Raw genomic sequence first — 20665 nt, forward strand, 5'->3', positions numbered from 1 at the left:
TAAAATATAATTTATGGAATTCCAACTAATACTGACCTTCAGTATCAGGCTAGTACCTTGAATGTATTATAGTAATGCCACACTTATTGTGTAAATCTGTTTTTGGAGATGTGTCATAAGTGTATCAATGGAATTATTCTCTAGCAAGCACTTGCAATGCAGGCATTGGTTTGAGAGCGAATGTTTACATTTGAAACTGGTCCCCACCAAGAAATTGTACACAAATCTGACAGAAACTGAAACAAATGAGTTAACAAAGTTAAGCAAACGTTGCTGAAGACTCTTTATTTGTGAAGACTTTAACGTTTATTTTCTGTCATAGAAACTATTGAGAATATCTCAGATGTTGATTTCCAGCTAATTTTTCGCAATTAAGTTCTCAACATAGGTAGGAGATTAATAGTTCTGTCAGTGAGTGACGTAGATATACAAGTGAAAATATTCCAGAACCACATAGAGGTTTGATTTAAATATGGTTGAAAAGTGGGTCCAGTGGATCCCATAGAAACATACTTAACCAAAAATGGATTCCTGTTTACTTACCAAAGACTTCAAATAACAAGTTTGCAAAGCTCAGTATTTTTTCCCATTTCACTATCTTGTCCACAGTGCCAGACAGAACTCGTAAACTTGCAGTAGATGATACAACTTCCTGTTCAGCAGAGAAAGAAAGCATGGGATAGCACATCAATCATTTGGACAGTAAAAAACATCTGTTTTGTACCACGAAATTTACAACTACAAGCAATGCTGCAATAAACTGACCCATAAATTCAAAGCTTTAACAAACTTGAAGCCTAATTAAAGAACTCAAAAATAACAAAGATCCTGGAGAGGATTCAATTATCACAGAAATGTGGGAAAGAGCCAGCAACTGAGTAACTTCAATCACTTTTGTGGGAAATTTGAGAAACAGAGAAAATTCCACACAAACAGAAATGCACTCTCAAATATCTTTTACACAAGAAAAAAAGATGGACAAAAATATAGGTATCTGTTTAGTGGCTGTTACATATAAAATCCTATCCAGGGCCCTTAAAAATTATTTAGGACAATTAGACCATCAGCATGATGAATACCATCTAGTTTTTAAAATCAGCCAGTTCTGTGTAGAACAAATTATGAATTTCAAACCATTGTACAATAAGCAAGAATCTCGGTGTAACCTCTATAGACTTCATGAAATACCACAACTTCATAAACAGGAACAGTCATACAAGCTAGAAAAAGTCAGTACAGACAAAAAACTTTGGCAATAATTGAAGAAACATGGACAGAAACATCGTCCAAAATAAAACTATCTAGCCTTTGCAGATGATTTAGCAATATTTTCTGAAAACATTGATACAGCAACTGAGCAAATCACCCTTTTGAAAGAGACTGCAGAAGACTGGATTACACATTTCTTTTGAGACAACAGAATTCAAAATAAACATTAAACATCCTCTAAATTTCTTAAGCACAATATATGTTAGAATCAACAGAGTGGATAAATTTAATTTCTTGAGAAATAATAAAACCCACAGTCTAGATTTAAAAAAAAAACACAGTCTAGAAAATGGATATGGCTTATCAAATAATGAGGGACATTTACAATAAAAAATCACTCTCAGTAAAAACAAAAATCCAATGCTACAACATTGTCATATAAGTGGAGAGACTTTATGCAGCAATATGTTAAGTTCTTAACAAAATGGGAGGAACTGACTGAGTTGGAGAAAGAGGAAAAAAGATACTGCAGAAAATACTAAGTCCAAGAAAAGTTGGGAATACACGGATGAATAGAGAGTACATAATGAAGAAATCTGCACTCAAACTGAAAACGGTCTGATGTCCTCAGGAAAAGAAGAACTTCATTTTATGGTCACTTGGTTCAGTGAACCCAGAAAGACTGACTGAAAGAAATATTTGACCATTTTGGCAAAAATCCCAAGATGCAAAACAGTTTGTTCAGGGGAGTGAAAAAGGACTTAGCAAAAATTAACATTACAAAAGCTCAAATTTTAACTGTCCTGTCTTTACAGATGATTTAGCAATATTTTCTGAGTACATCGCTACTGCAACTGAGGAAATCAACCCGTTGAAAGACACAGTGGAAAAGTCTGGGTTACAAATTGCTTCTGAGAAGACAGAATTCAGAACAAATATAAAAATGCTCCATAATTCTTAAGCACAAGGCATGCTAGAACCAACAGTTGTATAATGTGCCAACCAAAGGTGTTACAAGATCAAATTTACTCAGCTCTGTGTGTATGACAGGCATATCCATTCCTGTAAATATTTCATGTAACATAATACACTTTTACTGAAACTAATTGCACATGCCCTCATTACTATGGCCTAAACAAGATAATTGCAGTTAAGACACCATACATGCAAGTCCCCCCCCCCAAATGGCATAAACTAGGAAGCTCATTAGATACATAGTATATACATACATAAAATAACCCATTTATAATGGTACAACAGTACTATAAAACATGTCTGTATGAACGTGGAATAATAACAAACTGTGATCCCTTAGATTTTCTCAGGGTGATTTATTAATGGTATGCTTTGGGTCAATACCTTGGCTGAACACCTCAAAGAACATCATTAATAAAAAACAATCTTTTTCTCAAGAATAACTTCAGTAAATTTTGTTAAAAAAGTATTCCAATTTTGATAAATAGATACCAGCAGCTATTAAATGGAAAAAGGACAGACAGGATAACATGAAATGAGACAGAAATAGTAAAAGTAAACTCATTTAGTGAGAAAATTAATTTCTCAGCTGCAAAATAATAAATTTGTAGTTACCTGTGGTATTTTATTTGAATCTACTGCGATAAATTTTGTTGGTACAGAGTTGATTTCATGCTTCTTTAAGCCACTTATTCGAATCTGAGATGTACCAGGCATTTCTGCATGAAATTCCTTGGAAAGTGAGGCATTCAGATTTTTCCTTGATGAAGAATCAAAGCTGTCTTTAAATGCACTTTGCACAGTTTTAGATACTGGCTTTGTGCCAATAACTTTGGTACTTCTTTCATAAGACTTGTTCATTGTTGCTGTTGTAGAGGCACTTGGCATTTTTATTGTTCTTAAGTCATCATCAGTTATAGATGTTGACAATTCATTTGAATTATACAGTGGTGAATATAACTGTGGACTAGGTCTTGAAGCCACACTCAAAGGGTTGCCAAATCCCAATGCTAGTTCTCCATTTGAAACATAACTATAGTTAGGCTGTGGACGGTATGGGTATGGACGTGTGGAATGTTGCATCATACTGTGGGGAGAAGCTGCAACAGCTGCTTCAGGAGCTTCCAGACCAAACCTGGTAAGAAAATGCAAACTAAGAAATACTTCATATCATGAAATATGTCTTATAAAAGTACATTTACCACATAAAAATATTATATCTAAGTAAATGGTAGAAATGGGTGTTATAGGGGACAATATGTACAGCTACGACTAAATTTACACCTATCAAGCCATTATAATCTGTACTTTTGTAAAAGACAATCTACACACGCAACCAATGGAGCTTGCCCCATTTTATTCACAATAAGAGATGTATACAGTATGCTCCTCCGAAACAGTGCAAACTATCTTAAGTCCATGTTCCAAAGCAAAGTTCAGCTGATGCCAGATCAAAGTTCTGCCTGTAACAAATTAACTCTACAATATAAATACTTCAGCCAGCCTGATGGCACACTCACCACACACTCCATAGAAGACATTGCAGCTGAGTCAGACTGGGCCTGGACCAGCTTATAAGATGGATTCTAGTGTGGTCTCATTAGAGGGCATTCATAACAATCACCCTCTTGGTAGCAGCAGTAACACAGCTGTTGACAGTAATGCTTTGCCAGCTTTTTGGTTTGCATAGTGACAATTGGGAGGTGACACAACATCTCCTCCCTTTCTAAGCAGCAAGAAAGCTTCAGAGGGAATTATGTGCAGTGTTAGATATGATTTCCTTGTGGAGCTGGGTTTTGAAGGTGCAGATACATTATTCTACATGAGTGTTTAAGACCATGTGAAAAGGCATGGTTTGAATGTGATGAGACCAGTTATGGGCACAAAACTTTTCAAAGTCACAGGAGGACAATAAAACAATTAGAAAGATTCATATGTTCAATGAACTAGATAAAGAGGCAGTAGCGTCATATTTCAAAGAGAACTTGAAACTTTTAGCTCAGAATAGGAGAATGTTGAGGAATTATAGCTCAAATTTAAAAGAATAGCTGACCATGCACTGGATAGATATGTACCTAGCTGAACAGTTTATGATGGGAGGGGTCCTCCATAGTGTATAATCACTTAAATTTCTAAAGAAACAGAGACTACTTCATAATTGGTGTAAAAGAAAGCACAAGGCTACAGATGGTGAGATGCTGAATGAAATACATTCAGCTGTCAAGAAGACAAAGCGTTAAGCCTTCAGCTGCTGTTGTAGCAGAAAATGATTGAAGTATCTTTCACAAAACCCAAAGAAATTCTGGTTGTATGCAAAGTCTGTCAGTGGCTCCAAAGTTAGTATCCAGACACTCTTATGTATGGGTAGGCAGTAACAGTTGAGAGCCCTTGTATGCTGCTCTTCAATTGTTTCATGATTTCTTACTTGAAAATCAATGAATAAAAGACTACTCAGGCCTAGTTTTCTGACTGAGAAAGACATATTTGATAATTACTGGCAGATACAGCCATTTTGTGTATTACAATTTGAGAATTATTTTGACTTAAGTATTAGTTCTTAAATAATAATCTAACCTCATGTCAATGATTTATGTTTCATATTTGCACATCCATAAGTGGTATGTTATTGTTGCTGGCTAATGGTGAAGCACAATAGGACCTGCATCTTCAGATTTTATAAATTTATTACTATTAACAAATAAAACTCTTGCCATAACCATTGCTCAGCAAAGTGTACATACACTGCATTGAGCATGACACGTCACCAGCTGCAGAAGGTAACAAAAAAATATACATGAAATTAAATAATAAAAGGATAACAACAAGCTGCCTACAAGCTACTTTGAATCCAGCTATGCTATTGTTTTCTGTGAAAACTCGAAAAAAAAAAATACTGTGGATACTAAAAAGACAGAAAAAATCATTCGAAATATGTGCACTGCAAATCATAAGGAACCATGTCACCCATTGTTTAGAAAACTTAAAATATAAGGATGAAAATTTCTAGAACAAACTGGAAATTTGAGATGAATACAATGTGTTACATATTCTAAGAAATGTCATTATAGTGTATTATTTATTTTAGTTATATTATTGATTAATGTAAAAATCATTGTAGCCGTATTATAAATTATTGACATGTGTGCTGTGCGCAAACCAAATGGATTGTAAATATACATCATGAGATGAATAAACCACAATTCCACAAAATATCTAATTGAATCAGCATTTACACCACATATAAAAATTAAAAGATATTCTTTAATTGTTATGATATTCTTTGTCAACCATTATTCATTAGTTGTCTAATGTCTTTCAGGATGTAGTTAGTAGTAGATAGTAAGAAATATTCTTTGAATCATTGTATGTCCCCCCTCCATGAAGCAGGGACCTTGCCGTTGGTGGGGAGGCTAGCATGTCTCAGTGATACAGATAGCCGTACCATAGGTGCAACCACAACAGAGGGGTATCTGTTGAGAGGCCAGACAAACATGTGGTTCCTGAAGAGGGGCAACAGCCTTTACAGTCGTTGCAGGTGTACAGTCTGGATGATTGACTGATCTGGCCTTGTAAAACTAACCAAAACGGCCTTGCTGTTGTGGTACTGCAAACGGCTGAAAGCAAGGGGAAACTACAGCAATAATTTGTCCTGAGGGCATGCAGCTTTACTGTATGGTTAATTTATGATGTCGCCCTCTTGGATAAAATATTCCGGTGGTAAAATAGTCCCCCATTCAGATCTCTGGGAAGGGACTCCTCAGGAGGATGTCATTATCAGGGGAAAGGAAACTAGAATTCTACAGATTAGAATGGAATGTCAGATCCCTTAATCGGGCAGGCAGGTTAGAAAATTTAAAAAGGGAAATGGATAGCTTAAAGTTAGATATAGTGGGAATTAGGGAAGTTCGGTGGCAGGAGGAACAAGCCTTCTGGTCAGGTGAATACAGGGTTAGAAATACAAAATCAAATAAGGTTAATGCAGGAGTAGGTTTAATAATGAATAAAAAAATAGGAATGCGGGTAAGCTACTACAAACAGCATAGTGAACACATTACTGTGGCCAAGACAGATACGAAATCCATGCATATCGCAGTACTGCAGATTTATATGGCAACTAGCTCCACAGTTGTGGAAGAGATTGATGAAATATATGATAAGATAAAAGAAATTATTCAGGTAGTGAAGGGAGACGAAAATTTAATAGTCATGGGTGACTGGAATTCGATAGTAGGAAAAGTAAGGGAAGGAAACGTAGTAGGTGAATATGGATTGGGGGTAAGGAATAAAAGAGGAAGCCGCCTGGTAGAATTTTGCACAAAGCATAACTTAATCATAGCAAACACTTGGTTCAAGAATCATGAAAGAAGGTTGTATACATGAAAGAATCCTGGAGATACTGGAAGGTTTCAGATAGATTATATAATGGTAAGACAGAGATTTAGGAACCAGATTTTAAATTGTAAGGCATTTCCAGGGGCAGATGTGGACTCTGACCACAATCTATTGGTTATGAACTGTAGATTAAAACTGAAGACACTGCAAAAAGGTGGGCATTTAAGGAGATGAGACCTGGATAAACTGACAGAACCAGAGGTTGTAGAGAGTTTCAGGGAGAGCATTAGAGAATGATTGACAAGAATGGGGGAGAGAAATGCAGTAGATGAAGAATGGGTAGCTTTGAGAGATGAAATAGTGAAGGCAGCAGAAGATCAAGTAGGTAAAAATGTGGGGGCTGGTAGAAATTCTTGGGTAACAGAAGATATATTTAATTTAATTGATGAAAGGAGAAAATATAAAAATGCAGTAAATGAAGCAGGCAAAAAGGAATACAAACATCTCAAAAATGAGATGGACAAGAAGTGCAAATTGGCTAAGCAGAGATGGCTAGAGAGCAAATGTAAGGATGTAGAGGCATATTTCACTAGAGGTAAGATAGATACTGCCTCAGGACAGTTAAAGAGACCTTTGGAGAAGTATGAATATCAAGAGCTCAGATGGAAACCCAGTTCTAAGCAAAGAAGGAAAAACCGAAAGCTGGAAGGAGTATATAGAGGGTCTATACAAGGGCGATGTACTTGAGGACAATATTGTGGAAATGGAAGAGGATGTAGATGAAGATGAAATGGGAGATATGATATTGCGTGAAGAGTTTGACAGAGCACTGTAAGACCTAAGTTGAAACAAGGCCCCAGGAGTAGACAACATTCCATTACAACTACTGATAGCCTTGGGAGAGCCAACCATGACAAAACTCTACCATCTGGTGAGCAAGATGTATGAGACAGGCGAAATACCCTCAGAATTCAAGAAGAATATAATAATTTCAATCCCAAAGAAAGCAGGTGTTGACAGATGTGAAAATTACCGAACTATCAGTTTAATAAGTCATAGCTGCAAAATACTAACACAAATTCTTTACAGATGAATGGAAAAAATGGTAGAAGCCGATCTCAGGGAAGATCAGCTTAGATTCCGTAGACATGTTGAAACAAGTGAGGCAATACTGTCCCTATGGCTTATCTTCGATTAAGGAAAGGCAAACCTACATTTCTAGCATTTGTAGACTTAGAGAAAGATTTTGACAATATTGACTGGAATACTCTCTTTCAAATTCTGAAGGTGGCAGGGGTAAAATACAATGAGTGAAAGGCTATTTACAGTTTGTACAGAAAATAGATGGCAGTTATTAGAGTTGAGGGGCATGAAAGGGAAGCAGTGGTTGGGAAGGGAATGAGACAGGGTTGTATCCTAACCCCGATGTTATTCAATTTGTATATTGAGCAAGCAGCAAAGGAAACAAAAGAAAAATTCGGAGTAGGTATTAAAATCCATGGAGAAGCAAAAAAAACTTTCAGGTTTGCCGATGAAATCGTAATTCTGCCAGAGACAGCAATGGACCTAGAAGAGCAGTTGAACGGGATGGACAGTGTCTTTAAAGGAGGATATAAGATGAACATCAACAAAAGCAAAATGAGGATAGTGGAATGTAGTCAAATTAAATTGGGTGATGCTGAAAGAATTAGATTAGGAAATGAAACACATAAAGTAATAAATGAGTTTTGCTATTTCGGGAGCAAAATAACTGATGGCGCTCGAAATAGAAAGGATATAAAATGTAGACTGGCAATGTCAAGGAAACCGTTTCTGAAGAAGAGAAATTTGTTAACATCGAGTATTGATTTAAGTGTCAGGAAGTCGTTTCTGAAAGTATTTGTATGGAGTGTAGCTATGTATGGAAGTGAAACACGCACGATAAATAGTTTAGACAAGAAGAGAATAGAAGCTTTCAAGATGTGGTATTACAGAAGAAAGCTGAAGATTAGATGGGTGGATCACATAACTGATGAGGAGGTATTGAATAGAATTGGGGAGAAGAGAAATTTGCGGCACAACTTGACTAGAAGAAGGGATCGGCTGGAAGGACATGTTCTGAGGCATCAAGGGATCACCCATTTAGTATTGGAGGGCAGCGTGAAGGGTAAAAATCATACAGGTAAACTAAGAGATGAATACACTAAGCATATTCAGAAGGGTGTGGGTTGCAGTAGGTACTGGGAGATGAAGAAGCTTGCACAAGATACAGTAACATGGAGAGCTGCATCAAACCGGTCTCTGAACTGAAGACCACAACAACAACATCATTGTATGTATTGTACAACAAAATTTTGTATTTTTTCTGTTTTGTGTACTTAACTATGGAAAACTGGAAAATTAATCAGAGGAAAGGTACCTGCAGTGCAGGACTTTGTCAGTGAAGCTACAAACCAAGTCTTGGAAAATTATTGTGTTTATTCTTATGTTCTTTTGTGATCAGTTGTATACAAAGTACAGAACTTTTTTAAGAAGTTCCATGCTGCATAAACTTAATCATGAGGTGTACTAGATTTAAAAATTTTATTTTTATTCTTTTAATTTTGGCATTAGTATTAGAAGTTAATTACTAATAACAAGCAATTACATATATGTGATAGGATTAGTTAATATTGAATCAATGGTTAGTTAGTGATTTTTCAAACTCATGGAAAATGTTTGACTTATTGTGGTAAAGACTACAAAACAGACAAAGATGGATTAACTGAGGAAGGCAACATTAAGCCAATCATTGAAAATGTTGAGCAAACTGCTCAGATCAGTCAGAAAAAAAAAAAGATTCAGTGGTGGAATATTCCAAAGACTGGAGGTGCCAGCAGGGACAATGTCCACTGTATTGAATCAAGAAGGTGTTTTGTCAGAAAAATTGGAAAATTTGTGAGAAAAACAGGAAGCTTTGCGAACAAAGCAGGAGATTTCCAAAATCCAAGCTGCATTTGTGGAGGAAGATTCCAAAATCCAGCTGCTCTGGTGAAGGAAAGATGTGATTTACCAGCTATATGGCCAAAGAAATTTCTAACAAGATTAATGAATTGAGGTAAGTTCACGCTGGTTTGCCTGAAGCAATAACAAAACATACAGGAATAACTGTCAGAAACCATTTGTCGATTATGTGAGCGAGTTAGCAATTTATAGCTTGAGCAGGAAAGAATAATCAACAACAGTATGATTTGCAAAGAAAAGAGTTTGCAACCGAATTTGCAAATTGGGCATCTCGGAAAGACAAATAAACTGCAAAAGAAACTGACAGTAAAGTTCAGGCTGCAATTGATCGTGTCTCAGGTGAGCATGATCTTTCCTAACACAATGAATAACAAGCTACAAGAGATGAAAAACAGTTACACAAGAATTTTTTGCAATTAGATGATGCCATTAGCAAACAAATCGAGATGGTAAATAAAGAATTAGCTGAGGTTAGGGAGGTTCTTATGGTGTCATCGATACATCAAAGAGCAAGTCTCACAGATGTAATGACCACTGACATCACTAGCACGATCAAGTCACTGAGTGCCGAAGGGACTACCCATGACATGGCATTTGGGCACACCTCCAAGAAAGCTTCAGTGTGCCACCACTGCCAATTAGTATTTACCTCTGACCACAGAGCTGAGTGGGCAGTCTGTATTTGCCTCAAGTCTCATTATTACAGAGCTTATCAAGTGTGCTCTAGAGTAGTCAACAAGCTACAATGCACTCAGTACAGTCTGCCTAATCCATGTGAAAGGACTCTACATATTATTGAACATTTATCAGTGACCTGGACACTATGTTCTTTGTACAGTGTATTGATGTAAGAGAACACACTCGTGGTTGACACCCTCCTATCAAGTCAACAGTCTTACAAAACCAGTATATTTTAGTTAAGATTGTGTCTCCATTCTCTACTCTTTTTAGGACTGGTTGTTTGTACCTCCAAGCAGTGACATGACATTGGTGAACTTACAGTGCTGCATTCTTCCCCAATTGAGGCCAATGTTATTGGTTTATATTGTTTTGTGAGCATTAGCTTCAGTGAATTATCCAGTCTGTGCCATCACAAGAACATTCTCTGATGGATGTGGTTCAGTTGCAGGGGCAACAGATCAACAACTGGTGCAGAACATCACTCAACTGACACAGGTACTTGCTGACATAAGTACAGTCATCACACCCTAATACCAATAATTTCATGGCCAGCAAGAAGACTAGGCTGAATACCATGCTCAACTTAAAGCCCATTTCTCTGCTTACAACATAAAAGGTATGAAGCATAAGCTTATTTCCTTTCTGACATGGGTGTTGAAGTGTTTTGGTTAAGCATCAAACTGTTTCTGGACTCTGATGCAGAGGAAGTTGATTATGAGCAGTTACTTCAGAAGTTATATGAGCACTTTGATGCTCAGGTGCATGTAGCAGCTGCCAAATACAAGTTTTTTAAGCTTAGGAAGCAATCTGTTCACACAAATAAACTGTGGGTTGTGGAACTAAGAGGTTTTTGTTGTATCACCTGGTAATCAATTCCTCAGCACATTAGCCAGGCTGTAACAGCAGCCATCCTACCTGGAGGACATGGGTGAATGATCTTCATTAAAATACAGATACTTTTCTTTTATGATCTGGGCTGTTTACCACAGAGTTACACATTGCCAGCATTGCATCTGATAGCACCAACCTCACTAACAGGGAGTGTGCCTGTTACAGCAGAGAGCAATGTTAGCAGGGCACTAATTTGGTATGCTAGGTCACATGCCCTCGCAGCCCCATCGGGATATCCATCCGCTCCAGACTATTTACGTCACCGCACAAACTCCGTTACACCCTATGTCTCAAGTCAGCAGTACCAGCAGTTCCACCCACCTGCAAAACAGTTCAGTTCCAGCACTACCATTTGGCAGTACCAGCAGTCTCAGTACTCCACACTAGAAAACATGGCCCAGCTCATCCTGGTCTGCACCAGCAGCACACCAGCTGTCCAGCAGCACATCAGCTGTTATATGCCAGCAGCATTGGCCCCGTAACATCACAGGTCTTCACACAACTGCCTACTTCAACTCTCGAGTGTAAGCACATCACAGACAATGTCACAGGAGAGATATTTCTGTCATACATAGTTGTGTGGATATTCATTCAAGGACATTATAACTGAGTTTCATGTTGTTAATAAAGTTAGTCTTTTAAAAGTGTCTTCAATCTCTCCTCAGAATGAGGACACTTCAGTCATCGCAAATTTAAGTGTTCATGTGGATTACTCTATAGTGATGTCATACTCTGTGATGCAGTTACTCAAAATGTATGAGATGCTCGCATAAGTGCTCCATTTGAAGACATTTAATCCTGATTTAGAAACTGTGCTTTCTGTCAGTGAGTCTCAGAACACTGTAGTCATAGCAGAGACGGGTTTAGAGATTCCAGTCTTTCCTGTAGTTCAAAGTGGACACAGTCAAAGGTGCCATGCACACACTGCATTGCAGTGTGGTACAAAGGAATCATGCCTGCAGTGTTACACAGAGCACAACTGAAAACAATGCCCATTCAGGGAGGTGCAGTGCTTTTCCTGTGGGAGGTATGACCACATTCAAACAGTGTGTTTGAGAAACAGTCATGCCAGGTGGCAGTCAGACTCCAGTTCACAGTGCTGCTCAACAGAGGTAAATTTAGAGTAAAGGGACAAAGTTATAAAATGGGAGTTGGAACCACCAGAAGAAAGCCATGTTAAAACCAGGCCATCAAGTTGTCGCAACTATTGATGGAATTACATAGTCAGTGACTTTGCAACACTTCTGTGATGGCAAACACACTTGCTGCCTGCAGGAGTATTGTAACCCAATTATAATAGCTGGGGGGGGGGGGGGGGGGGGGAGGGTTTAATGACATGTTCCGGATGATTCAGTGTGACACACTAAACATGGGAAACACCAGAAATCAGCGCAAAGAAGCAGTATTTAAGGAAACTTGAACCAGCCTGTCATCATTGAAAAACTGGTCAGTGATAGATTTTGAGCCTGTGTTACACTGCACCTTGCCTATGGTGCAGGCGCTTCTGCCTCAACCAGGGCATTAACTGCTACCTGCTTCCTAAGCCTCTGGGCACCAGGGGCAGCTCAGCACTTGGCTACCGTCTTGGGAGTATGGTGGGAGATTCCCAGCGATCTCTGCCCTCCCCAGGGCACCAACAGAAGACCATTATGCTCGAAACCCATGAACATGACGCAGCCCAATGTCCTTGTAGCCACCGCTGCCAACCACGCTCATTATGACCAAGAACCTGTCAATGCAGCAGCAACTGCCCAGCAGCAGAATGCGCAGTTAGCAGCTGGAGGCTACCGCCTTGGGGAGACACCATCACATTCTCCACACTGCCCAATAATGGTTGTAATCAAGCCCCAATAAACAAGTCATTGTAACCATTATTGAACTTTCTTCAGATGCCCAACACACTCCCTCAATGGAGAATTCTAGCCCACACTGAGCTATCAGATCCATCCTGTTATAACTGGTGTCAGAACAACCGCTGAGGGTGAACATAAAGGAGAGTATGTACAGCCAGAAGACAGCAGCCAGAACTTTGAATCTCCTGATGCAGGGGTGTCTTATGCAAAAATATGAATCAGTACCAAATTCAGTGTTTTGTCTGAGCCTGTGTGGTTGTTTTCCTGTTCTTTATTCACTATTTCATTTTTTGGGTGTACTGATACTTGGGCTGGTGGTAAGAAGGCAATATGGAGAAAGAAGTTTCACCTCAGGACACAATTCAGTAGGTAATAAATCAAGTAGCCCAGTAACCTGCATAATTAGGGCAACTAATGGAGGAAAGGAGGGAATGGACACTTCCTATTACACCTATCCTGGATACCAACAGCACTACATTGGTTACATCATTTTCAGGTAAATCAGGGGAGAATACCTTTTTATTTTTTGATCATTTGGACATAGCCCCTAGGTTGGAAAATTGGAGTAATGAGTAAACAGTTGACTATAGCCCAGCTACATAAATTGGCAGGGGATGCTAACACATATGTGATGTCCCATGAAAAGTTAAGGGAAGCACAGTCGTTCAACGTCTCCAGGAAAGTGTTTGTAGACGGATAGAGGAGGAAGAACACATTGACCTGCTACTGTGAGCAACTTAAAGTATGTTTCAAAAGTATGGGGAATGAATATACAGTCTTGTACACTGTATTCACAAAATTAATGTCAGTACATATGAAAGATGATAATGCTAACAAAGCCAACATGCAGGAAGCTGAGCAGAGAGCACTTGACATGTTTTTACAGGGTTACAGGCAGTTCAGGTGGAATTTCCGAAAACTCTAAACAACACTGTAGAAACAGCATTACTGCTAGCCAAAATTGATGAGATCGCCAAGACCATGCTTAATATAGACAATAGATGTTTTAGCTGTGGACATAGGGGTTTATGAAGCATAATTGCAGAAAATGGCAGTGCCAGATACGTTGTCGGTTTGGCTATTTGAACAGTATTGTAAGGACAGAAATTCACAGAGGCATGGAAGACCACATAGTTAAACAGTGTATAATGCTCCCTGTAAGAGTTAGCACAAGTGGGAAATCAGTAGCAACCTTTTTCCTGACAGGTTATATAAAAGGAAAATTGTGTAAATTTTTACTAGGTACTGGATCTCCAGTATCTGTGGCAATTAAGGGTATACTTGGTAAAGTGAAATTAAATCTTGCCACACTAGGCATTAACCAGTGTAGGTCGTGGTTGTGTAGGTTTATTGAGTTCAACAATAATAGGTTCCGAGTGGGGGGAGGTAATTTCTGCGTTGAGGTAGAAGTTCTTTCCTTACTCAGCAGTGGCTATGAAGTCTTACTCGGTTTAGTTTCTAGTTGCACTTCGCACTTAAGTTGACTTGGAACAATGTATAGTAGTTTCATCTTGGCTCTACAGCCAGAAACCATTGCTCTTATGAGGTTCACCACTATGCCCGAGGCAGCCATTCAAATTGCATACAAGATCTCTTTAAAGTCAACTCGTGCAATATCATAACAAAAGGTACAGGAAAGATAATCTGGGTTGCTGTAGGAGCTGATTTGCTGGTGAATTCTTTGTATGTTGTTGAACTTTTATCTGAAAATGAAGAACTGGACATGGTGAAGTGTTTTGCAAATAGTTTATTCAACACAGAGGAAATTGAAGGAAGCATGATACCTTTACCCCTGAGGAGGTACAACTATCACACAGTGCCCTGAGTGTTAATTTAGAAGTACTTGATGAAGACAAATAGGACAGGAATTTCATGTTAAATTACACAACACCGGCACAGTCAGTCAGCTTGACTGCGCCGAGAAATGAAATACCTCCTTAGAGAGCATTAATTATCCAGTCGGCTATTTCTTAATATCTGCCTGTGTAACTGAATTTTGATATTGTTGGGGGGGGGGGGGGGGGGGGTGATGAACTATAGCAAATTGGAAACACTCAATCTGTTATTTTTTCTACTCCCATCAATAATCAATATGTTTTTGATTTTTATTTTATTTTCAATGTAATTACCAATGAGTTTTTCTACATTCCAAAAACTGCACATATTTCACAAGGAAAATTACTGTTTATACTTATGCTTCATCCTAACAAAATTTAAAATATTCATTTTTCAAATGGTTATATAGCTTTTGAAATCAATAAATATTTGAACTCTCACATACAACTAATTTGACCAAAAAACAGCTCTAGAAGTACACGACTTACTTTTATTGTCAAAAATTCATACAAGCAACATATTTATAATAGAATAAACATAATTATTACCATTGTACACAAAAATTCAATTTTTATAATCCCCCCATGAACCATGGACCTTGCCGTTGGTGGGGAGGCTTGCGTGCCTCAGCGATACAGATGGCCGTACCGTAGGTGCAACCACAACGGAGGGGTATCTGTTGAGAGGCCAGACAAACGTGTGGTTCCTGAAGAGGGGCAGCAGCCTTTTCAGTAGTTGCAGGGGCAACAGTCTGGATGATTGACTGATCTGGCCTTGCAACATTAACCAAAACGGCCTTGCTGTGCTGGTACTGCGAACGGCTGAAAGCAAGGGGAAACTACAGCCGTAATTTTTCCCGAGGACATGCAGCTTTACTGTATGATTAAATGATGATGGCATCCTCTTGGGTAAAATATTCCGGAGGTAAAATAGTCCCCCATTCGGATCTCCGGGCGGGGACTACTCAGGAGGATGTCGTTATCAGGAGAAAGAAAACTGGCGTTCTACAGATCGGAGCGTGGAACGTCAGATCCCTTAATCGGGCAGGTAGATTAGAAAATTTAAAAAGGGAAATGGATAGGTTAACGTTAGATATAGTGGGAATTAGTGAAGTTCGGTGGCAGGAGGAACAAGACTTCTGGTCAGGTGACTACAGGGTTATAAACACAAAATCAAATAGGGGTAATGCAGGAGTAGGTATAATAATGAATAGGAAAATAGGAATGTGGGTAAGCTACTACATACAGCATAGTGAACGCATTATTGTGGCCAAGATAGATACGAAGCCCACACCTACTACAGTAGTACAAGTTTATATGCCAACTAGCTCTGCAGATGAAGAAGAAATTGAAGAAATGTACGATGAAATAAAAGAAATTATTCAGATAGTGAAGGGAGACGAAAATTTAATAGTAATGGGTGACTGGAATTCGAGTGTAGGAAAAGGGAGAGAAGGAAACATAGTAGGTGAATATGGATTGGGGCTAAGAAATGAAAGAGGAAGCCGCCTAGTAGAATTTTGCACAGAGCACAACTTAATCATAGCTAACACTTGGTTTAAGAATCATGAAAGAAGGTTGTATACGTGGAAGAACCCTGGAGATACTAAAAGGTATCAGATAGATTATATAATGGTAAGACAGAGATTTAGGAACCAGGTTTTAAGTTGTAAGACATTTCCAGGGGCAGATGTGGACTCTGACCACAATCTATTGGTTATGACCTGTAGATTAAAACTGAAGAAACTGCAAAAATGTGGGAAATTAAGGAGATGGGACCTGGATAAACTGAAAGAACCAGAGGTTGTACAGAGTTTCAGAGAGAGCATAAGGGAACAATTGACAGGAATAGGGGAAAGAAATACAGTAGAAGAAGAATGGGTAGCTCTGAGGGATGTAGTAGTGAAGGCAGCAGAGGATAAAGTAGGTACAAAGACGAGGGCTGCTAGAAATCCTTGGGTAACAGAAGAAATATTGAATTTAATTGATGAAAGGAGAAAATATAAAAATGCAGTAAAAGAAGCAGGCAAAAAGGAATACAAACGTCTCAAAAATGAGATCGAAAGGAAGTGCAAAATGGCTAAACATGGATGGCTAGAGGACAAATGTAAGGATGTAGAAGCTTATCTCACTAGGGGTAAGATAGATACTGCCTACAGGAAAATTAAAGAGACCTTTGGAGAGAAGAGAACCACGTGTATGAATATCAAGAGCTCAGATGGCAGCCCAGTTCTAAGCAAAGAAGGGAAGGCAGAAAGGTGGAAGGAGTATATAGAAGGTTTATACAAGGGCGATGTACTTGAGGAAATAGAAGAGGATGTAGATGAAGACGAAATGGGAGATACGATACTGCGTGAAGAGTTTGACAGAGCACTGAAAGACCTGAGTCGAAACAAGGCCCCCGGAGTAGACAACATTCCATTAGAACTACTGACGGCCTTGGGAGAGCCAGTCATGACAAAACTCTACCAGCTGGTGAGCAAGATGTATGAGACAGGTGAAATACCCTCAGACTTCAAGAAGAATATAATAATTCCAATCCCAAAGAAAGCAGGTGCTGACAGATGTGAAAATTACCGAACTATCAGTTTAATAAGCCACGGCTGCAAAATACTAACGCGAATTCTTTACAGACGAATGGAAAAACTGGTAGATGCAGACCTCGGGGAGGATCAGTTTGGATTCCGTCGAAATGTCAGGGCAATACTGACCTTACGACTTATCTTAGAAGAAAGATTAAGAAAAGGCAAACCTACATTTCTAGCATTTGTAGACTTAGAGAAAGCTTTTGACAATGTTGACTGGAATACTTTTTCAAATTCTAAAGGTGGCAGGGGTAAAATACAGGGAGCGAAAGGCTATTTACAATTTGTACAGAAACCAGATGGCAGTAATAAGAGTCGAGGGGCATGAAAGGGAAGCAGTGGTTGGGAAAGGAGTGAGACAGGGTTGTAGCCTCTCCCCGATGTTATTCAATCTGTATATTGAGCAAGCAGTAAAGGAAACAAAAGAAAAATTTGGAGTAGGTATTAAAATTCATGGAGACGAAGTAAAAACTTTGAGGTTCGCCGATGACATTGTAATTCTGTCAGAGACGGCAAAGGACTTGGAAGAGCAGTTGAACGGAATGGACAGTGTCTTGAAAGGAGGATATAAGATGAACATTAACAAAAGCAAAACGAGGATAATGGAATGTAGTCAAATTAAATTGGGTGATGCTGAAGGAATTAGATTAGGAAATGAGACACTTAAAGTAGTAAAGGAGTTTTGCTATTTAGGAAGTAAAATAACTGATGATGGTCGAAGTAGAGAGGATATAAAATGTAGACTGGCAATGGCAAGGAAAGCATTTCTGAAGAAGAGAAATTTGTTAACATCGAATATAGATTTATGTATCAGGAAGTCGTTTCTGAAAGTATTTGTTTGGAGTGTAGCCATGTATGGAAGTGAAACATGGACGATAACTAGTTTGGACAAGAAGAGAATAGAAGCTTTCGAAATGTGGTGCTACAGAAGAATACTGAAGATAAGGTGGATAGATCACGTAACTAATGAGGAGGTATTGAATAGGATTGGGGAGAAGAGAAGTTTGTGGCACAACTTGACTAGAAGAAGGGATCGGTTGGTAGGACATGTTTTGAGGCATCAAGGGATCACAAATTTAGCATTGGAGGGCAGCGTGGAGGGTAAAAATCGTAGAGGGAGACCGAGAGATGAGTACACTAAGCAGATTCAGAAGGATGTAGGTTGCAGTAGGTACTGGGAGATGAAGCAGCTTGCACAGGATAGAGTAGCATGGAGAGCTGCACCAAACCAGTCTCAGGACTGAAGACAACAACAACAACATATAGCTTTTGAAATCAATAAATATTTGAACTCTCACATACAACTAATTTGACCAAAAAACAGCTCTAGAAGTACACGACTTACTTTTATTGTCAAAAATTCATACAAGCAACATATTTATAATAGAATAAACATAATTATTACCATTGTACACAAAAATTCAATTTTTATAATCATTGGTGGTCACAAGGGAGGTGGTTAATTTTTTGTACCACCGTGCATCAAGATGCGTGATAGTCTTGGAAGCATGTCTTCCTTTTCCCTAAGCATAGAGGAACCTTACACACACTACATATCCAGTCGGTGCGAATTTGTTGTTTCTTGGAATTATATGTTGCACATCTCCTCCTTGTAGATCTTTCTGGCTGATGACATGAACTTTCAAGACGCACAGATTTCGGAACATTGGGTTTCTTCTTGTTGAACTGGAGATGGCTGCTCAGACTTCGCTTTTTACCTCTTGAAACTACCAAGGCAGATGCCACTAAATCCCTTGCGATTTCTCTTCTGAAGTCCTTCTGAGTCATCTTAGGCAACTTCATTTCTTTATGGATATGAAAGCATTCACCACAGTGGCATAAATAAAGTACCAAAATATTCTGTGCCACCACTTTCTGCTCTTTCTGTCAGTTTCATATAAGCCTTTCAGCTGGTCAAATTTATCTACACAATTCATGTTGGCATTGTAATTGGAGAGAGCAATGAGGTAAGAAACTTTTATTTCATTTCCATCTTTTTCCTTTCTTGTAACCTCTGTTGTTTGAGTTGGATCATGAAAATTTGAAAGCAGATGGACAGATCTCTCATCTTTCCACTTCATCACACTAAGGTCTGTACTGTTAGTAGCCCAATCATAGTCACCCCTTTTCATTTCCTTGTCACTTTTCAGCATAGGTAAAGATTTTCTACTTGGATTCAATGTACCACAAGCATGTATTTTGTTTTCTTTCAAATCTTGAAGGAGATCTGGGCTACTGAAATAATTATCAAAGTAAACTCTGTGATCCTTACCTTTAATATTTTCAATGAGGTCTTTCACAGCTCTTTCTCCCAATTCCCTTTTCACAGCATGATCTTTCTTTCCTGTGTAAATATCCAATTCCCTTGCATAGCCAGATTTGTCTGCTAATACCCACACCTTGTAGCCTCTCTTGATAGGCTTCTTTGATAAGTACTGTTTTATAGATCTTCCTTTAAATTTAATCATAGATTCATCCACTGCCATACAGTCATTTGGATAAAGTCCTTTCTGAAAGTTATATGAAATTCTTTCTAGGAAAAGACGCAACTTATAAAGTTTATCACAGATGGTGTCCCCTCCTTGTGGCATTTTACTATTCTCATTCAAATGCAAGTTAGTGAGAAACCATTCGAAACACCTCCTTGACATCAGCTGACTCACATAACTATCATGTAGATCAGCACCTGAACTCCAGTAGTCTCTGTAACTAGGAAGTGGTTTTATGCCCATCAAGATATTTATCCCTAAGAAAGTTTTTAATTCTTCCATGGATGCTGGCACATAAGGTTTACCAGTAGTCAGAGACGACTGTTGCGCATATAAGTTCATCTGAACAAAAATAAATCCATAATATCATCTGAAAGCATAACTCCTAATAACTGATATGATGGTGTGCCTAACTCCACAATAAAAACACTGGGACCACACTGAGAAGTAAATACAGGGGCATCAGCATGGCGTTCAGTTTTGCTCCACTTATGTTCAGTCTTTGACTGATGATCAGCAATCTCAGACGGAGTCTGATGCAATGTGACGGTTTGACTTAGCTCAGTCTCTGGTGACCTAATCACTGAAACGGTAGCTGGGCACTCATCCTCAGAATCACCTGACGTATCAGAATCAAACAGAATAGTTTTGGATGTAGTTGGTTCAAGATAATAAGACTTGTCATTGGTGTCATCACTGTCCCCACTATCAAATGATATGTCAGATGGAATATCCTCTTCAAGGGCTTTCAAAATTTCAGACTCAGTCAGCTTTCTCTGACCCTTCATTATTACTGAAAAGTAAAGAGTAAGATTTACCTATGTTAGAAGTAG

At 38.6% G+C, this 20665-nt stretch overlaps 1 protein-coding gene across 2 annotated transcripts in view; it reads right to left on the bottom strand.

Moving 5' to 3' along the window:
* The window catches only part of LOC126339068 (spermatogenesis-associated protein 22), a 125846-nt gene that overhangs the window by 29973 nt on the left and 75208 nt on the right, over positions 1-20665 (bottom strand). For both annotated transcript variants that reach the window (XM_050001600.1, XM_050001601.1), the window contains 2 exons: positions 2800-3319; positions 544-652 (listed from right to left, as the gene is read on the bottom strand). In XM_050001600.1, the coding sequence (XP_049857557.1) occupies positions 544-652; positions 2800-3319 (629 nt within the window). The remainder of the gene's footprint in view (positions 1-543; positions 653-2799; positions 3320-20665) is intronic.

This window comes from Schistocerca gregaria, chromosome 1 (genome assembly GCF_023897955.1).
Source record: "Schistocerca gregaria isolate iqSchGreg1 chromosome 1, iqSchGreg1.2, whole genome shotgun sequence".
NCBI lineage: Eukaryota > Metazoa > Arthropoda > Insecta > Orthoptera > Acrididae > Schistocerca > Schistocerca gregaria.